Raw genomic sequence first — 20,517 nt, 5'->3', positions numbered from 1 at the left:
AAATGATAATGGATGGACTGTAAATAAAGCATCAGCATAAAAACGGTTTTTTGAATTTACCTTCACCGACCCATGCAGTGTGCCCATCACAGAGAGTTAAACTAAATCCACTGTCTAACTCTTTCTTCCAGGCTAGCTGCAGGAAATATGTAGCTTCTGGTTGGGATGCAATTGTGATTTTCCTCACTTTTTTCTCCATGTTGAGCTGTAAACATAAAATAATTATATATGTAAATATAGAAAAATATCAAATGAAGTTACAAGGGTTCTCAAGAAAATTAGACAAAAGCCGCCTGCACATGGCTGGTTAGGATCCACATGTGGGATCCCACAGCGAAATCTGACCCGGTACCCAGCTGGTGACCCCTGTGGACCTATTCACAGTGTTCCTTATCTGTAATGCAGATGTGCCAGCCAGCGCGCCAAGGCACATGCGCAGTACAGATGACGCCGTGCCATTGCTAGGCGATGACAAACATGGATCGGACGGCTTGCATTGACTTCAATGAAAGCCATCTGCGCCGAAATTAGAACATGCTGCGATTTTCCCTCCGCGAGCGGCAAATCGCAAGTGATTTCCGCTCGTGGACACGGAAAAGCGATTTTCTATAACAGGTCTATGGGCAGTATTTGCTGTGGAATACGGAGGCGGATGCCATCTTCGGATTACGTAATGCAAATATGCCCTTGTGGATTGGGCAAAGACTTCTCAAACAAAAAAAGACGAAAAAGCAGAAATTCGTTCCCCCGTGGTTTTAATGCAGACTTAATACATATAGTCATGATGAAGGAGCCGCTGTGAGGAGCATGCCATAACAGCTTAATCTGTAAGTAAGTTCACGTCTATTCTTCAAATTGTTTAAATACTGTATGTAACATCTCATGTTACCTGTTCATGCTCCCCCTGGCTTATAAAGTGTTGGTGCTATATAAAGAGAGATCATTACTAGTATCAGTACTCAAAGCTGAACACTACAGACCAATCTCTTAAAGCTGAATGCACACGGAAGGAAATTCAGAGGTGAGATTTGACGCAGAATTTCCACCGTTGCACGCTGCCATAGGATTGCATTAGTCTATGCAATCCTATGCAGACAGCCACGATTTGACCGCGTGAAAACGTGTGCGGTAACATAATCGCAGCATGTCCTATTTCAGTGCGAGCCTCACAGCGGCTCGCACTGCCGTGTCATCACTGACGCGCTCGCTCTGCACTATGCATGTTCGGCTACGCGCCAGCCGGCATATCCACAGAGCAGAGTAAAGACGCTGGACAAGTAAGCCAGGGGTCACTGTGGGCGCACAGGGTCGCATCTTGCTGCGAGAATTCTCACAGTCGGAACATCTGCATTCACCCTAATACACAGCTGCACAGGTTTTGAACAGCTGTAATTCTCCATACTGCCAACTACAAAACTTTTTGGTCAAGTTTACAAACACATCTTGTTTTGTATCTTGCAATTTGATCTCTACGAATTTCCAAACGACGATAACAGATGAGAACGTTTCTACTTCGGTATTGAATGTCAGACAAATAAACAAGGGACAGACGACAGGACTCCAGCACTACTGGTGGGAAGAAGGAACTTTTTTTAGAATGATGTTTATTTTACCTTAGGAGCTATTCTTTCATCACTCCAAGCCGGACAATTTGCCACCTCCACGATAGTCACATTCAATACTTTTTCAGTCTTCTCTGAATTTATCTAGGCTGATTTCCTACATTCCTGAAAAGCTACAAGGTTTTAGTTCCATTTAATCAATTAATTTCTATTTTTATTTCTGCATTTTGTTAATATTGTTTTTGCTTACTTCAGATTGTCCAAATAAGTGTCATCTTACATTTATAGATATTGTCATGATGATCAGCACCAATCAAACAGGCCGATTCAGACTATGGTGGATGAACGATTGTCCATACGATTGTTCCTCCCCATAGGTTTCATCACAGTCAATAACACCTTCCTGTGTAAAGCGGGGATATGTGCCTTCCACAACAATGATTTTGGGGCTGCATGAAAGATGTGATCACCCAACGTAGGAGGGTTTGCTCATTCATCAGGTGATCGCCGGCACCTTCACACTGGAAAGTTCTTTGGGTCAGTCTCCGGACTAAAAAATCTCTTGCTCAATTAAGAGGGCAAATTAAAGGCCCTCAAGAGACACAGAAAAAAATGCTCCCGAGCACATGGCTGTACGCCATTACTGGTAAATGGAATTGCTAAATCTGTAGGAATAATAAAATACTGTCCCAGAGTAAAGAGAGAATTGCTGGCTTATCGTCAGGATAAGCCATCAATATGGGATCCATTGCAGTCCACTGCTCCGGATCCCGGCTACGCTGTTGGTTTATGAGGCCACGTCACTGGTGTGAGCGCTGCAGCCTCCTCACTGCTTACATCTGAGAACAATCCTGTTCATACTCAAAACACTAATATTTATAGTGGCCATTCTGAGTACTGCAGGCCTGTCTTATTGATGGGGGACTTTTTCACTAAAAGGGCAGCAAAACTGCCTGTCCATTGGTCCCTGCAGCGCAGAGACCTGTTTTAAAGAGCAGAGTGGCTATATTTTGCTAAGATGGGAAATATTTTACTGGGAGATACTGACTGGATGGCATTAAAGGAGGTGAGCAATAGACAATGTGGTAGGTAGGCCAGAGAAAGAAACTTTCCAGCAAACATAGCTTTAATAATTAACCCTCTCCAATCCACTGTCTGACCTCTGAAGACATTATAATTTAAGGCTGTACAGCTCCGATGTTGAAAGACGTCCGTCGGGGTTCCCTTACTGTATGTTGCCAGCCTCTCTGCTGTCAGAGCCTATCCAACGTGTCACCTCATGCAGTACTGGCTTTAGCCAGCATATAGCGCCGTTGTATAACGGCAGAAAAAGAGTAAGTCCCCTAGGAAAACCAGGATACAAATTGGATTGGAAAGGGTTAATCCATACTGGGAATTTATTGTACAAAATAAAGTAAAAAGAGACTTCCAGTAACTCACTACCAGGCTACAAGCGTGTCCTTCCTTAACTTGTCTCTGAACCCAACATATCGTAAGATGCATGGTGTGAGATATTAAAAACATATGCATCAGACGGATGTCATCTGTCAGCCAAATGTCTCCCATAAGCCCCCATGTTAAAAAAGAAGTATACATTTAATGTATACATTTTTTTTACGGAGTGACTGTGACAAACGCATTTGATGGATACTACGCCATCTGTTGGTCATCCATCACCTATAGGCTCCCATGCTAAAGAAAAACATTATATATACACATACATTTTTTACTGGATGGTAAAATACTGTATAAGTTGGTATCATGACAAAAAGGTTTGCTTTAACTCCTTTTTGAATTAAATTAAACCTTGCAGTATAAGTTGAGCTCTCCTGTGTGTATAACAAAATTTTGGTCCATATATGACTCAAATCCTGTATTTTTTCCTGTTTTCCCCTCTGCAGGCTGTACCAGTAATTCTCAGTTGTCTTTGAGCTGGCCAGAGGAGCCTGCTGTTATACTGTCTTCTATACACTGCATATCAAAGTAACAGGAGAGTCTGTTTCCAAACTCTCTGTAACACACATACATATCATCATGTAGGACACTAGGGAAGTACTGAGCAGTGGAATTTCAGTAACAAAAACACAGTAAACAATCACTATTAAATGCAACAATTGTGTGAGTCTCTCTCCCTTCAGCTGCTCCCTCCCCTCTCCACAGTGTTCTATGGACAGCATGAGCCATCACCCTCCTCTACTTCCAGTCATCTGTCTTGTTATCTCTATTACTAGAGATGGACTTCACATGACAACAGGCTATAGGCAGCAAATTAAAAGCAAGGGAGATCCCTATTGGCTAGAAATAAGAGGATTTGCACTTTTGCTAGGCATAGTAATAAAGTAGTCATAACAAAAATTGATAATGACATCAGGAATATCTCAAGAACTAGAGCTCCTAGAACAAAATCAATGGCATTTTTGGAATCAGCGGCACAAAAAGTCCCAGGACAAAATCTAAAATTCAGTTTCAGGCACCATGATTTTTTTTGTTCCCCGGTGTTATGGGCTCTATATACATTATTATTAGTAATATTTTAAAAGTACAATTAATTCCAATATGCTGTAGAAATGTAGAATAGGGTTAAACTACATTGTGCAACATATAAACTGCTTATACTGAGTACTAATATACTCAGTTTACTATATATATATATATATATATATATATATATATATATAGTTATATAGTAAACATCCACTAAATGACTAAGAAATTGATATGGAGGGAGAGAGGACCCTGCCCACAAGGGCTTCCAGTGTATAGGGGAAGGAGACAGTGGGTGAGGGTAGGATGTGCTCATCTTGTGTTGGCAGCAGGGTTACTGGAGGTTGTAGGCTTGTCTGAAGGGGTGGGTTTCCAGGTGCCCTTTGACACTTTCCAAGGTGGTGGAGAGTCTGATGGGTTGAGCTAGTGAGTTCCAATTAGTTGATGCATGGGAGAAATCTTGCAGATGATTATGTGAGGAGCACACTAGGGGAGAGTAGAGGAGGATATGTGTGAGGAGGTATTAGGATATCAGGTCAGAGATGTATGGAGGGGACATATTGTGGACAGCTTTGTTTGTCACTGATAATACATAACTTGAACTAGGTTCTCTGGTTGATAGGCAGCCATTGAAGATATTGACAAAGGGGAGAGGCAGAAGAGTAACACAAAGAAGGGGAGTGGGGGGTTGGGTTGGGAGTGGTTGGGTGGGGGGTTGGTTAAGCCAGGCCGCAGAGTTGAGAATGGACTGGGGGGGGGGGGTCAAGGGAATTGGAATGAAGGTCACAGTGAGGGATGTTGCAGTAGTCTAGATAGCAGATGATGAGGGCATGAGTAGCATTTTTCTTGCCTAAATTGTGAAATTTTCATGGCATATAAGCCAAATGTGGTGTGAACGTAGCTTTGCCACTAATATTGTAGCTTAGAGAGGATAGATAATATTCATTTTACGAAGTGCTGTTACTTGAAAGCACAAAAAATTGCAAATAGCTTCTTTGGGGAAAAAAAAATTGCCAATCTATAACACTCTGAACTTAAAAGATCCAAAATACAAAGCATGACATACGGGAGATTTTTGACAGTACTATATTTTTCCTATTCTATCTAAGAGATTGCTGAAAGAAAAGCTCCACTTAGCTGACAGCCAATTGGACTGACTGGGCTATTGCCACTGATCAAAGGTAGAGCTAAAAGATTCCCAGATTATCCAGAAAGATCAGTCGTGTGATACGTTCTTGAAGAGAATCAGGTGTCAGGTGGACGGCAGCAGCGACAAGGACAGCAACTGCCAGGAAAAAGGGGAAGAGAGATTGGAAGATAAGGAGCCCTTAAATGGGAAACATATGAGCTTTTTGATGTACTAACAAATGAAAGTGTTGTTAATGGGTAGAATTTCAGGTAGAACCTCTTATTCCGTGTAATGACATCTCCTGACAAGGTGTTAGTACAGCATATCTATTGTATACACCACTGGAAAAAAGCACATAAAAGGTAATGAAATAGTATGCAGACTTATAACCACAGTCCATTGAAGATGATGATGATGATGAACTGCTTATCGGGGTAACAAACTTGATTTAGAAGAGAGCCGTGGATCTCTGCTGCGGCTCTGGTTACAGAAGACTGCGGATCTCTGCTGCGGCTCTGGTTACAGAAGACTGCGGATCTCTGCTGCGGCTCTGGTTACAGAAGACTGCGGATCTCTGCTGCGGCTCTGGTTACAGAAGACTGCCGATCTCTGCTGCGGCTCTGGTTACAGAAGACTGCCGATCTCTGCTGCGGCTCTGGTTACAGAAGACTGCCGATCTCTGCTGCGGCTCTGGTTACAGAAGACTGCCGATCTCTGCTGCGGCTCTGGTTACAGAAGACTGCCGATCTCTGCTGCGGCTCTGGTTACAGAAGACTGCCGATCTCTGCTGCGGCTCTGGTTACAGAAGACTGCCGATCTCTGCTGCGGCTCTGGTTACAGAAGACTGCCGATCTCTGCTGCGGCTCTGGTTACAGAAGACTGCCGATCTCTGCTGCGGCTCTGGTTACAGAAGACTGCCGATCTCTGCTGCGGCTCTGGTTACAGAAGACTGCCGATCTCTGCTGCGGCTCTGGTTACAGAAGACTGCCGATCTCTGCTGCGGCTCTGGTTACAGAAGACTGCCGATCTCTGCTGCGGCTCTGGTTACAGAAGACTGCCGATCTCTGCTGCGGCTCTGGTTACAGAAGACTGCCGATCTCTGCTGCGGCTCTGGTTACAGAAGACTGCCGATCTCTGCTGCGGCTCTGGTTACAGAAGACTGCCGATCTCTGCTGCGGCTCTGGTTACAGAAGACTGCCGATCTCTGCTGCGGCTCTGGTTACAGAAGACTGCCGATCTCTGCTGCGGCTCTGGTTACAGAAGACTGCCGATCTCTGCTGCGGCTCTGGTTACAGAAGACTGCCGATCTCTGCTGCGGCTCTGGTTACAGAAGACTGCCGATCTCTGCTGCGGCTCTGGTTACAGAAGACTGCCGATCTCTGCTGCGGCTCTGGTTACAGAAGACTGCCGATCTCTGCTGCGGCTCTGGTTACAGAAGACTGCCGATCTCTGCTGCGGCTCTGGTTACAGAAGACTGCCGATCTGCAGATTTAGACCTTTGTGCAAATCTGTGTGCAAAATTCCTTACACAAATTCTGCACAGGACATCGCACAGAATGTGTCAAGAAGTGGCATGTCATTGATTTACCCCATATATGGATTTGAAATCCGTGTGCAGAACAAACTCCATGCTATAGAGACTATGTAGCGGAATCCCAGTGAAAGTAATGGGATGCAGAGTCGCATGAATTCTGCGTCACATCTGGACTCCGAAGAATCTGTCATGTGAATATACCCTTAACCCTTTTCAATCCACTGTCTGACCTCTGAAGACATTATGATTTAAGGGTGCATTCACACGAACGTATATCGGCTCGGTTTTCACGCCGAGCCGATATACGTTGTCCTCATGTGCGGGGGGGAGGCTGGAAGAGCCCAGGAGCAGAAACTCAGCTCCCGCCCCCTCTCTGCCTCCTCTCCGCCCCTCTGCACTATTTGCAATGAGAGGAGGCGGAACGGGGGCGGGGCTAAGTTCCGGGAATTAGCCCCGCCCCCGTTCCACCTCTCCCCATTGCAAATAGTGCAGAGGGGTGGAGAGGAGGCAGAGAGGGGGCGGGAGCTGAGTTTCTGCTCCTGGGCTCTTTCAGCCTCCCCCCCTGCACATGAGGACAACGTATATCGGCTCGGCGTGAAAACCGAGCCGATATACGTTCGTGTGAACGCACCCTAAGGCTGTACAGCTCCGATGTTGGAAGACATCCGTCGGGGTTCTCTTACTGTATATTGCCAGCCTCTCTGCTGTCGGAGCCTATCCAATGTGTCACCTCATGCAGTACTGGCTTTAGCCAGCATATAGCGCCGTTGTATAACAGCAGAAAAAGAGTAAGCCGCCTAGGAAAACCAGGATACAAATTGGATTGGAAAGGGTTAAAGAGACTGTTACCATTTTTTTCTACCCCTCTCTGAGGGCAGCACAAGGTAGTGCCTGTCAGTGATACGTCTGCTGTGTGATTCTGTGAAGTAGTTTGGGTGAAACTTACATTTTATCAGCTTAGAGGACAACTGGAAGTAGTCCTGGATATTCGTGAGCTGCAGGCTAGCTCCACCTACCCTGCCCTCCAGCTAATGCTTGACAGCTGCTTATTACTGTGCATAGAGAGAGCTGGAGGGTGAGGTGGGTGTGGCCAGCCTGCTGCTACTAATCAAGTGTACACACAGCAGACATAGTGTAATCAGTGTGACAGTCCCTACCTTTATGATGCTCCCAGTGAGAGCTGCAAAAACATGGTGACAGATTCCCCTTAAGCTTCATCCACAAAGACTTTTTGTGGCTCTTTCTAGCCTTATAAAAACAACAGTTTCATGCATTTTTGGTCGCTGCTTTTTTTATATACGCATGAAATTTTTTTCAGGTATTTTTTTTCTATACTGAAGTCTATGAGAGAACACCTGAAAAAAAGCCAACCTAGGTAACCTGGGCTCACATGACCGCAGTATAAAATGCAATGTTTAACAGCGGTCTGGGCCAGCGTATATCAAGCATGCTGTCATGCACAGGCTTTCTTGTTTTTTTTTTTTTTTTATTTCCCTCCTTGTCGCTCAGCGACATTGTATATAAATGACGCACACATGTAATTGCGTATGTGCTGCGTTGTCATACACACCCACAGAAAAAAATAGGGCTTTCTCCCGTGTAACATGCGGTAAAATAGAACATGTTGCATTCTTTTTTATGCACGTATTGCGCACAATTAAAAAACTCTAATGTGACTGCAACAGCAGAAATCAATGTATATGAATTGCCGCAATGTGCAGCATGTTATACATGCACACATCACGTGCGTAATACGCAATTCAAGTAAACCCATGTGAGCCCGGCCTATGTTGCCAGGGAATAGATTTTTGATTGGAACAACTACTTTGCATACACAGGTAGTAGATCAGGCGACAAATCAAAAATAAATAGCCTTTCACATTCTAGTGGCAGCAAAAGCTTTTACAGCAAAATGTTGGAAAAGTTCAGAAGTTCTTTCTTTGTCCGAGTTGATTCATTGTGTTAATAATTGCAGAATGGAAGGCACTTTAGCAGCAGTTCAAGGTAAATCTGGTATTTATGGGAGAGATGAGCAGACACAATATTTGTTGTCAATATACTCTGAGGAAATTTCGGAAAAATTCTATATTGCGAGTCTTTGTTTGACAACATTGTAAGATTTAAAACGAACAAACTATAGTGTTAACCTCCAAATATATTCTCCTGTATACTTTGATACTGCTGTACATTGTATGGTATTATTTGTGACATCATTTATGCTTATAACAAAAAAAACGCAATGCATCCAAAAAAAAAAACAGAACAGAGTCGGAGTTCCATTTTGATGGAGTATTGCTGTGACATCTGTGGCTGATATTTCTTCCATATGGAAATTCACTCTTAAAATCAACAGTGTGGCCATAAGAGAAGGAAAAAAAATTGAGATAAAATCATAAATGGAGTTGGAATATTAGGGGGCATTCAAACAGAGCGGATTAGTTGCGGTAAAAAACGCATCAAAGCTGCAGCAGTAAAAGTGTGTGCATGTTTGCTGTGGTTCTGCTGCACTTGCGTTAAAATGCACCAAAACCATATGTGAATTTACCAGTGCGTTTTTTGGTGTGGTTTTTACCGTAACCAAACCATTCTGTGTGAATGCACCCCAAGCGTAATACAGAATACTGATAAATGCACGTATGTGCCAAGAGTGGCTATTAGTCTATGTGTCGAAAGAAGGCCAGAAATTTGTGTGTTTTTGGAGAGCAAAGATTTACAGCTCACACGAGCGTATTTTGGTGGTGTTTTACGTGCTGTAGGAGTATAGTACACAGAATGGCCTGTAGGGGGCTATAGACAGGCATTCTGGTGCCTAAGAGAGAGAGAGAATACCTGCAGGTATAGCAGGAACTAAGATAAAAGGATCAGTTCCTACCACACTCAAGTGGAAGTTGACAGTCCAGCAGAACTGAAAGGGTTGCAAGCCTGAGGTCCAGTGTGGACCAGTGAAAGCCTCGAATCTGATAGGGAGGATGACCATAGACTCTTACTCTGGCGGGGGTATGGAGAAATAGACTTTTTTAATGTAATGTACTTTGCGGTATATGAAAAAAAAGTAGGAGAGTAACTTCAACTTGCCACAGTGCATAATAAGCAATGCACAGCAAATATGAATGCAACATGTGTATTCACTGCATATTTTATGCACCCATAGAATATAATCATGTGTATTACCGGTATGCACCTAATATGCACCAAAATTAGATATGCTGTGTTTTTATACGCATGTCTGAAAAACGCAGATCTGATTATCCCAATGTAAAGAAGCAGAATTTACACATTTGGGTGAGCAAAACCTTAAAGAAATATGAAAATCATATTTTTTGGTATAAAAGGGAAGTTTCACATAAATCACTAACAGTGGAGAATGATGGTAGGTCAAAAGAGTAAAAGCTCCGACACTACTGCATACCAGAAAGAGAAAGGCTTCTACATATAAACAGCCAGAAAACAAGGTCTCCGAGTTCTGTGGGTCACGCATGACCCTTAGAGGGCGACCCATGGATTTATGCATCGCAGAAAACACAAAGTGTCTCCAAGACAAGAGAATGCCCTCAAAGAAGTAAAAATCTGCTTGATGTATTTTTTCAGCTTTCCGTTTATTATTACAATCTCAGTGATGCTCAACATAAACAGATGCCGTAAATCACGCTTAACATGCAACCCGACCAGCGTTAATGGGAAAACCATAGACGCTCATTCAGGCTTAAAACTGGGAAAGGGAGTTGATTTCATTAAGCTGCACAATAAGACTTGAAGCAGCTCCTGGGAACTTAACACAGAGACAAGTTCACTGATTTGTTTTACTACTCTTTTTAAAAAAAAAAGAGGCTACAGAAAGAGTGAAAAACCATTTTAATTTCTGCATTTTACTTTTTATAATATACATATATGTAACCCCTTCACGCTCATCCCCCTCTTAAATTAATGCGTGAATAACATGGTCCCACTGAGATCATCTTGTTAATTTAAATTGCCTGCTTTGACAGCCATTGAGTTTTTTGTGCTAACCTGAGCTGCAACAGTGCTAAAAAGTAAAATGATATACATAGTAAAACTGCAATTCAGGGATCAGGAGTCCAGTGGGCGGTCCTACTTGGTGATTGACAGTCTCCCCTGTACAAGTGTGCATACACAGAGAGCCGTCAATCACTAAGCAGAACTGCCTACTGGACTCCTAAATCCAGGATGGAAGGACGAAAATTGGACTCTTTTCAGAGTCCCGCGCACGCATGCTCTCTTGTACAAGTCTACGGGAGAGCACTCACGCGGGACTCTGAAAAGAGTCCGATTTACATGCAGCGTGTGAAGTTCAGCGTCCGGCACTGCTGGAAGCAGGAGAGTATAAAGAAATACAGCACCCGCCTCCCTGTCACCTCGAGTAACAGCACCACTAGTCAGTTAGTTTATGATGCTTTGGGCAGGGGACAGGTTCCTTTTAAATGAATGAATGAATGAATGATCATTTTGTGCAAAAACCTGTTGCCTGGAGTTCGGACTGCATTTTCAACATAATAGATTCACTTTTTAATAATGAGATGGCCCTCATTTATCAAAACGGTCTTAAAGAAAAAAGTTCTTTGTTGCTCATAGCAGCCAATCACAGTGCAACTTTTACCTGAGAAGTTTCAGAACATTCCGCTGAGATGTCCATTGTTTTGATGAGAAAACCAGCGCTACACAGAGCTATATTTTTCTCATCAGATGTGACAAAAATCTGTAGTAGTGGCTTCAAATTAGGCTTCCGACACAGATGTGAACAGAACCCTAAAAGTATTGTGTTTCGCAGAGACCATCTAATGTTTAGGTCACATGGAATTCAAATAGGGGGTTGTCTTCAGGTTGGTTCAGCATGTGCCGTTATGGTGGGATATATTGTTGCTTGATAGGGTATAACTTTCTGATGGATGAGGCTGAGACCGCTGCCAATCTCAAGAGCGGGTGTCCTATGTCCTTCGTCCTCCTCATTGCAAGGCTACTGCACCCCCCCCCCCGCAGTGAGAAGGAGACTGAATTAACTGATGGTCAGGCAAGCACACCATTCACTTTCAACACGATTGCTGAGTTAGCCGAGCGGGACCCACTCGGGCATTTCTGTCAGCCCCATTGAAATAAATGGCGTAATGACCATGCATGTGCGGCCAGCGTCCGGTTCAGGGTGATGCCACTGCAGGGGAAAAACAACGCCTGTAGTGACAGGAGAGCAGGACACAGGACTCCTGTTCTCAAAATGGGCCAAGGTCTTATCGGTGAGATCAGCAAATGATCCCATATCATGTGGATAGGGGATAATGTGAAATTCTGGTACAACCCCTTCAATGTGTTCCTGTCACACAGAATGTATGTTGCGCCAAACATACAACCATTACCCCCAGCACAAAATTTACCCTGTTCCTACCCTACTTTCTGTTACGCCTTTACTACAAAGAAAAAAAAGAATTCAAATTCTGTACTTGGATGATTACCATCCATGTACAGATGAGCGAGAGCCATTTATAACTAAAATTGGCTTTTTGTTTTTGCTGCTATGGTGACATCACACATTACAATATACATGTATGTATGACATCACTACACACAGGAGAATTGAAGGATTCATTTTGGAGGTAAATATTACGCATAAAACAAACGATCTCAAAAGACAGCAAATGAAAATTAGGAAAAACTGAATTTTTTTCCCTAAATTTTGATTATTTTTCTCTAAAAAGAGAGTTCATGATTTCTGGGGTAAAAAAATGGCTTATCCTAAAACCCGCATGATTTGTTAAGTAGTGTTCCCACGCCCATTCAGGTAATGTTGTCACTCACATCCTGCTGATAGGAAGGCTGCTAGACAGCCTCATCTGAAACATCCTAGATACATGCAAAACCTGAATTCTACATCTACCCTGATGCTAATTACACAAGGTGTATGCAGATTCCTCAGTAGTGACTCGGTATGATATGAACTATTCAGAATACAATGGGTGTGCCACTTGTGAGACATGCCGACCCCGGCAATACTCACTGGTACTACCCAATTATTTAACTAGGAAAATCTGACATGGTTCCTGTATATGTGAGCTGTTTTTATAACATATCTCATGAGGATATATCACTTACACTGTAGTTTTGCTGGTATGACAATTCCTGTTCCACTTGCTTCAGAACCTGATAGTTGACACCCTTACTGGTCCAGGGTGGTTCACATCCCACACTGTGGTGACTACTTCTTCCTGTCTATTAGACATACATTATATCAGCCTGCTTCCATGTGAGTGACATGGTGCTGGCACTAACTTCACGGCCTCTTGCAGGCGGCGTCTGCACTTCAACCACTGTCTGCACCGACAGATTCATTACGGCTTAGAGAACTACAAAGTATTTCCTGGTCTGTCATCACCCATTCTGAAGTGTAACATCACTTTCTCGCCAAATCAATGTAGAGCACAAATGGGCTCCTACTGCTTACCGAGCGGCACTCGTCATTACTACCATTTTTTAGACGGGGGCTTCCAGCACCTGCCTGGTGAACTGGGCCACTTTATAGTGTCTTTTTTTTGGTCCGAGGGCCCCGTTGTAAGATTGAATAACTCCCACTGGCCACAATGAATCGTTATATAACACCAACACCTTCTGTAGGATTTCTGAGACACATATCAAAAAGTGTGGCTTCCTCTAAATCCCACCTATCAGAAGAATTGGGGGTTCCCTTCTTCCAGATACGGCACTCCGGACAGGAAGCCATGAGTACAGGTCTCTCCAATGTAAACGACTGTGCAAAGGTTTTAGTCAGGAGTGGACAAAATGCTGCGAAGCAAGAAAGCTTTCAGAAATAGAAGTGTTCATTTCTTTTTGTCAATTAACAAAATACAAAGTGAATGAACAAAAGAGAAATCTGAATCAAATCATTATTGGTGTGGCCGCCCTTCGACTTCAAAACAGCATCAATTCATCTAGGTGTATTTACACAAAGTCAGGGATTTTGTAGAATTAAGAGTCAGCTGTATGGTTAACCTCGGTTAAGCTTGCAGAAACAGAAGCAGGTCTGAAGCAGCTGATATGGAAGATTAAAACTGAAAGGGAAAAAATGGGCCTCTAACTGAATTTAAGGAAAACGAAAATCATGACAATTGCAAAAAATGGCCCAATTCAAATAAATGAGGCCATAGAATGCGTGAAAGACTTATGGAAAATCTATGCCAGAGATAAAACGTAGGATAGCATTGGGGCGAAGCGCGATGCTAAACATGGACAAAATCTGGAAAAGTAGGGATATCGGCATCGCAACTAAACGCAGAATGGTGCAAACCACCGGTTTCCCCATAGCCATGTATGGATGTGATAGCTGGGCTGCGAATAAAGCTGATAGAAGGAGGATTGATGTGTTTGAGCTGTAATGCTGGTGAAAGCTGCTGCGTTTACCCTGGACGTCGAGAGGAACAAACAGAGAAGTCCTGAATCGTATAATACCCAATAAATCACTGGAAGGGAAGATGACCAGGCTCAGACTCACGGATTTTGGATGTGTAATGTGAGCAGAGTCCCTAGAAAAATCTATAATGCTTGGACAGATCAGTGGCAAAAGAAGACCCGGCCGCCAAAGGACACAATGGCTGATACTGGCATGGATATCACACAACAGAAAGAAGCAGTGCAAAACCGAAAAACATGGAGGGAGCTTGCCTTTAGGGTCGCCGAGGGTTGTGAACGACTAAACGGCTAACAACAATGGTTAACCAATCATACCAAACAGATGATAATGATCATTTTTTTCATATGTAGGTTGAAAAACGGTCATTAACTAAAACAAACAGATGTGTAAGAGGCTTAAAACTGGGTGAGGAACAGCTAAACTCTGCTACAAAAGGCGAGGTTATGGAAGACAGTTTCAAGTCACAGCTTATAGCAAGAGTACACACAGCAATAAGACACAAGCTAGTTGTACTGCATCAGCAAGGTCTCTCCCAGGCAAAGATTTCAAAGAAGACTGGAGTTTCAAGAGTTTTGCAGTGATGCAGACCGTAGATGCAGTGGTCGGCCAAGGAAACTTAGTGCAGCAGATAAAGAACACATTGTGCTTACTTCTCTTTGAAATTGCCATATGTCCAGCAGTGTCATAAGCTCAGACCTGGCAGAAACCAGTGGGATCCAGGTACACTCAACTATTGTTCAGGGAAGTGGTCTTTATGGAAGAATTGTGGCCCAAATGCATACCTTCCATGTCGAAAGAAGGTTATTTAACACAACTGTGCCCAAAAACATAGGAATTAGGTTGCAGAAAAATGGCAGCAGGTGCTGTGGACTGACGAGTCAAAATCTGAAATATATTTGGCTGCAACAGAAAGCAGTTTGTTCACCGAAGAGCTGGTACATGAGTGTCAGAGGCAACAGTAAAGCATGGTGGAGGTTTCATACAATTCTGCGGCTACATTTAAGCAAACGGAGTTGGGGATTTAGTCAAAATTAATGGTGTTATCAATGCCTAGAAACAAAGGCAGGTACCTACCCATCATGCAATACCATCAGCAAGGCATCCGATTGGCACCAAAAGTATTCTGCAGCAAGACAACGACTGCAAACACACTTAACCCCTTCCAATCCAATTCGTATCCTGGTTTTTCTAGGGGGCTTACTCATTTTCTGACGTTATACAATGGCGCTATATGCTGGCTAAAGCCAGTACTGCATGAGGTGACAGGTTGGATAGGCTCCGACAGCAGAGAGGCTGGCAATATACAGTAAGAAAACCTCGGACGCCTTCCAACATCGGAGCTGTACAGCCTTAAATCATAATGTCTTCAGAGGTCAGACAGTGGATTGGAAAGGGTTAATCTTAGTACAACACTTGTATAGTGCCCACACAACCAACATACTTATCAGAAGTACCCACACGGCTACCCTGCCCACTATGTGAGAAAGCTAAACTTTTATATGCGGCACACAAAGTGTGAGACTTGGAAGACGCTCCTTTGATCGAGTCACATGGAATCCCAGTGAAAAGATGGGAGCTCAAACCTTGTATGGGCAGCAGTCCGTGATCCATTGTAAAACCACAGTCTGACATATTCCCTGTAGTTAGGACACTTACGTAAATAAATGTATAAAATGTTTTTTAAAAAATGGAGAAAAAAAAATCTATTTGATTTAAAAAATGTTTATTAAAAGAGAAGTCTGAAGAAGTAAAATACACCCATTTGTTAGTGGATGGCAATACCCCCGCAGCAGAAGAGCGCAATTGCTTTTCTTCTACACATTTTTGAAGATATAAATTAAACGCTCCATGTATATTTTAAAAACATATGGCACCAACATGAAGTATAACTCCTCCCTCATGAAAGAAAGCCTTGTGCAGCTACATTGCATCGAAAAAAGGGCATGGCTATCACAATGCAAAGAAGAAAAATCAAAATATTGTTCTCACCCTTAAAGTCAAAAATCTGCAGGTTCTCAGGGGTTTTCCAGGTCTCTGAGTCTGATGGCTTTTCGTTAGGATAGGCCATCAATATGAGATCAGTGGGGGTATGACCGCTGGCACCCAGATCATCATCTGCCCGTTTCCCCTTACCATGCAGAGCTCCATACATTTTGAAATAGCTGCATCTGATACTGCAGATCAGTCCTATTCACGTACGGTGACCGTCGTCATCAAAACAAAAACATAACTCCAGAATTGTGCTTTTTGGTCACCCCATCTTCAAGTAAAGAATGTGACAAAAAGTGATCAAAAAGTCATATGTACCCCAAAATACTACCAATAGAAATATAAAACACAGTTCCTCTCACAAGAGACAAGCCTTCGCACAGCTGAATCAACAGAAAAGTAAAGAAAAAGTTCTGGTGGTCAGAAGATGGACAGAAATTTTTTTAAAGATATTTTTGTTTTTAAAAGTAGGATAACAAAAATAAAACTATATAGATTTGGTATTGTAATCGCAGTGATCCACAAAAGGAAGCTTTTATGTCATTTTTGCTATAGTGTTTTTGACATAGAAACGAGACACCTCAAAATGGCGCGATTTTGCTTTTTTACCGACTACACTCTGCTTAGAAATGTTTAAAAGTTTTTCAGTATATTATATGGTAAATTATTAAATGGTACCACAGAATAATGCAAAAAACAAACCCTAGCACAGCCGTTCGACTATCTTGCAATCCCATTGAAAGGGAATGAGCGGCCAACGTTCCATTCAGTCTCGTCCTCATATTAGGGGATGCAGTAATCCCACATTGAGGAGAAAGGAGGACATGGGACCCGCTATGCAAAAAAACAAACCCTCAGAGAGCTATATTGGCAAGGTTAACAGAATAACCTTTTATGTATTGCTTTTCACACTGTGCCCTTATTTGGCTTCTGGGGTTTCTGTCAGCTGGAGCTCTTACAGAAAGTTTGGCCATATACATTTAATGGATGCCACTAAGTGACATCCATCACCAACATAACGCTGCTGTAAAAACGTAAATAAATAAAAACAAAAAGTTAAACCTTCCACTAGATGCCCTTGCATAGAATAGCGCAGCCGACTGGGCTATTCCATCCAGTAAAAAAAAAAAAAAAAAAATGGAAGCCCCAATGGAAACCACCTAGATGGAAGTCAAAACGAGCTTGTAGGGTGAATGAGGCATCTATGGTTCTGTTTCCCGTATGATCTGGGGGGGATAGACTAAAGACGCAAGGCGAAAAGTGATTAACATTTACTGCAGGTAGTTTAAAGGGGGTGTACCAAGATCACAAGTCATCCCCTATACACAGAATCCTGAGCACAGGGGTCCAATGTCCTATTTTGTTCTTAATGCGAGCTTACTGCACCCTCTACAGTGAGGAGGAGACTGAATGGAACGTTGGTCACTCAGCGCATTACCGCTCCATTCACTTTTAATGGGACTGCAAGATAGCTGAGCGGCATGTAGTTGGGTATTTCCATCAGCCCCTTTGAAATAAATAGAGTACCAACTGCACATGCTTGGCCAATGTTCCATTCACTCTGTTGTCGCTGCAGGAAATAGGGGAGTATGGGGGTCATGAGACTGACAGGCAGAGGGGAACACAGGACCCCCCTGTTCTTGAGATCGGCAGGGTCTAAGGGGCGAGACCCTCACCAATCAGCATAGTGTCCTGGACACCTTGTGACTATGGTACAACGCCTTAAAAATTTTTTAATCTCTTAAACAAAACCCTGTACGGAAGCTTCCGTTATCCCACGACTATACATATTCCATTACTATCTGAAGATTAATTTTAGAGACGAGCGTGCACAATGGCGGCAATAAATCGACACGGCTTCACGTTAAAGGCCGCCAATTCCGAAAACATCATTCATAAAGCAGAGACTGTGCGACACAAGAGATTAACAATGGCAAAGCTGCAACATATAACATCGCTGCTCGCGTCCATTACATTGATCGCCGCGTCTAAGCTTGTCTTGTACTCCTTATGAATGTACGTACAGTTGTATCCATTCAGAAAATAAAAGATTGATTTTTCCATTTCCCTACAGTCTTCCGAATGAATAAAGCTCAATATGACCGCTTCATTAGTAAAACACAGTTCTTCCTTTCTCGACGCCCATCGCTTGACGCGTTGAACCATAGAGGTTTCGGGGGCACCTGCAAGCACGGCGGCTCGGAATAGCTCGAAATGAAGATGACATGAAGAAAAGTCATTTTTAGCAATCAATGCCACTTTGTTATAAGTAGCTGCAGTGGATCTTACAGCGCTGGCTTCCGCCCTCTACCCTGCGGCCATTCAACGCCAGATAGAATATTCTTTGTAAGTTAATTTCAACCATGTCTTGTTTATTCAGAAGACACTGTATAAGGGAATTGTTCTCAGTCGAAACCTCTGTCAATTGCAAATCAGCCAACAGCTTCTCCTTTTTTTCTCCCTTTAAACATTACTTAATTTAGCTTCCACAAGCCAAAGGAAAAGATATGGAAGACTTCAGATAAAGCCCTGAATAAGGTCTGATTAACACTTCCTTCTCCCACCTGCGGGATCCTTCAGAGTCTCTTGTAGGAGTGCTGATATGTAACGTGACCTCTTCTCCAGCCCCAACAAAGCGCTGACTCTCCACTCATCCCAATCTGTCATTCCTTCTGCTCCGCCAGGTAAATTGGACAAACCTAATCATTTTCCCGAGTCCATAACTTAATAAAGCAGATAAAATCTTATTGCATGCTTTGGCTGTATACCCTTGATGTAACAACTTAACTTTATTTGTTGGCATTGCGCCTCTATTGAATGTGCAAGAAAAGAGTCGGAAAAAGGCAAAAATGCACAAAGACCTCCAAGTAAAAGCGGAGAACAAAAAGAGCTCATTAACATGCTTTCCGCTACCTCGTCTGCTACTTGGCTGATAATCTATTAATTGTTTAAAGCCGGTAATATGTAAATGATGGATGCAATGTTGCCTTCCTGTAACGCCACTGAGGTAATGTAAAATGCCGCTGTCACGCATATCTATAGACGGAGCCGCGGACGCTGCTGCGCTTACAGTAGGTTACAGTGTCTTATGGTAGTCACAGGAAGCGCTCCCTGGAATTAAGGATTGGAAATGCCCATTTACCAGCGGACAAAGTATAGAAGCACAATTCATCCAGTGTCTACAGGGATGGAGAATGAAACGCCAACTGTCTCCTGGAAGTGAACTTGAGTACAGAGACATCTTACAAAGAGACTCAACAGATTTACATATATATCACACTCGTCATTTCCAGGAAGCGTCTACCTAAAGATCCGTCCAAATGTATTTTTACCCCCTTTATTTTAGACTGCTAGCCCCGGCGAGCGTGACCTATGATAAATATATATTTTTAAAAACTTTTTGGTTTTCGAAAAAAGCTCGTCAGAAATTGCTAAAGATTATTTAAACACTAGAGATGAGCGAACGTACTCGTCCGAGCTTGATATTCGTGCGAATATTAGGGTGTTCGGGATGCTCGTTACTCGTAACGAGTACCACGCGGTGATCTGGTTACTTTCAGTTTCCTCTCTGAGACGTTCAAGCCCTATACCACCCCCCTGCAGTGAGTGGCTGGGAAGATCAGATGTCACCCGAGTATAAAAGTCGGCCCCTCCCACGGCTCGCCACACATGCCTTGTGAGTTAGCTGAGGGAAAGTACTATCGTGCTGGTGCTGCTGTAGGGAGAGCGTTAGGAGTCAGTGTAGGCTTCAAGAACCCCAAAGGTCCTTCTTAGGGCCACATCTACCTGTGTGCAGGCTGCTGCTAGCAGTGTTTTTTTTTTTTTTTTTCCCTCAAAATCGGCAGTGCAGAGCATTGCACCCGGCATTAGGGACAGAAGTGGTGCATAGAGGCAGGGAGAGTGTTAGGAGTGAGTGTAGCCTTCAAGAACCTCAACGGTCCTTTCTAGGGCCAAATTTAAGCGTGTGCAGTACTGTGCTGGCTGCTGTTAGCAGTGTTGCATTTTTTTTTCTTTCTAAAAATCGTCTGTGCAGAGCATTGCACCCTCCATTGATACTACAGGGACAGAATTGTGTAGGCAGGGCCACAACACAGTTATTGTTCATTGAATATTCGCAGTGGGTCCTTCCCTTTGCAAAAAAGGAAAAGAAATTATATTTGGCCTGCCTGTGTCAGTCCTAAGGTCTCCGTGTACGTGTGTGCTGCGTGGACAACGTACAAAAATCAGACGCAACCAGCTATGGTTGAGTGCAGCCTTGCGCCAATTTCTTTCCTGCCTGGGAAATACCTGCTCTGCCACAGTTAGTAACTCTGCAACAGTAAAGTTCTGTGACAGTTTTGCAGGGTCGCAACACAGTTATTAAACTTATTATTCAGTGAATAGACGCAGTGGGCCTATCCTTTTAAAC

General features: G+C 43.2%; 1 protein-coding gene across 2 annotated transcripts in view; it reads right to left on the bottom strand.

Moving 5' to 3' along the window:
- XRCC4 (X-ray repair cross complementing 4) overlaps positions 1 to 20,517 on the bottom strand; it is a 326,880-nt gene that overhangs the window by 275,096 nt on the left and 31,267 nt on the right. Inside the window, exons 1-2 of one of the 2 annotated variants that reach the window (XM_066601898.1) lie at positions 12,809 to 12,830; positions 61 to 205 (exon numbers count right to left, since the gene is read on the bottom strand). In XM_066601898.1, coding sequence (XP_066457995.1) covers positions 61 to 199 — 139 coding nt within the window. In that variant the 5' untranslated portion in view covers positions 200 to 205; positions 12,809 to 12,830. Of the gene's footprint in view, positions 1 to 60; positions 206 to 12,808; positions 12,831 to 20,517 lie in introns of those variants that run through there. The other variant, XM_066601897.1, reaches the window with a different exon arrangement.

Source organism: Eleutherodactylus coqui, chromosome 5 (assembly GCF_035609145.1).
Source record: "Eleutherodactylus coqui strain aEleCoq1 chromosome 5, aEleCoq1.hap1, whole genome shotgun sequence".
Classification (NCBI taxonomy): domain Eukaryota; kingdom Metazoa; phylum Chordata; class Amphibia; order Anura; family Eleutherodactylidae; genus Eleutherodactylus; species Eleutherodactylus coqui.
Note: the sequence above shows the minus strand (reverse complement) of the source record. Positions and strands in the feature narration are given on the sequence as shown.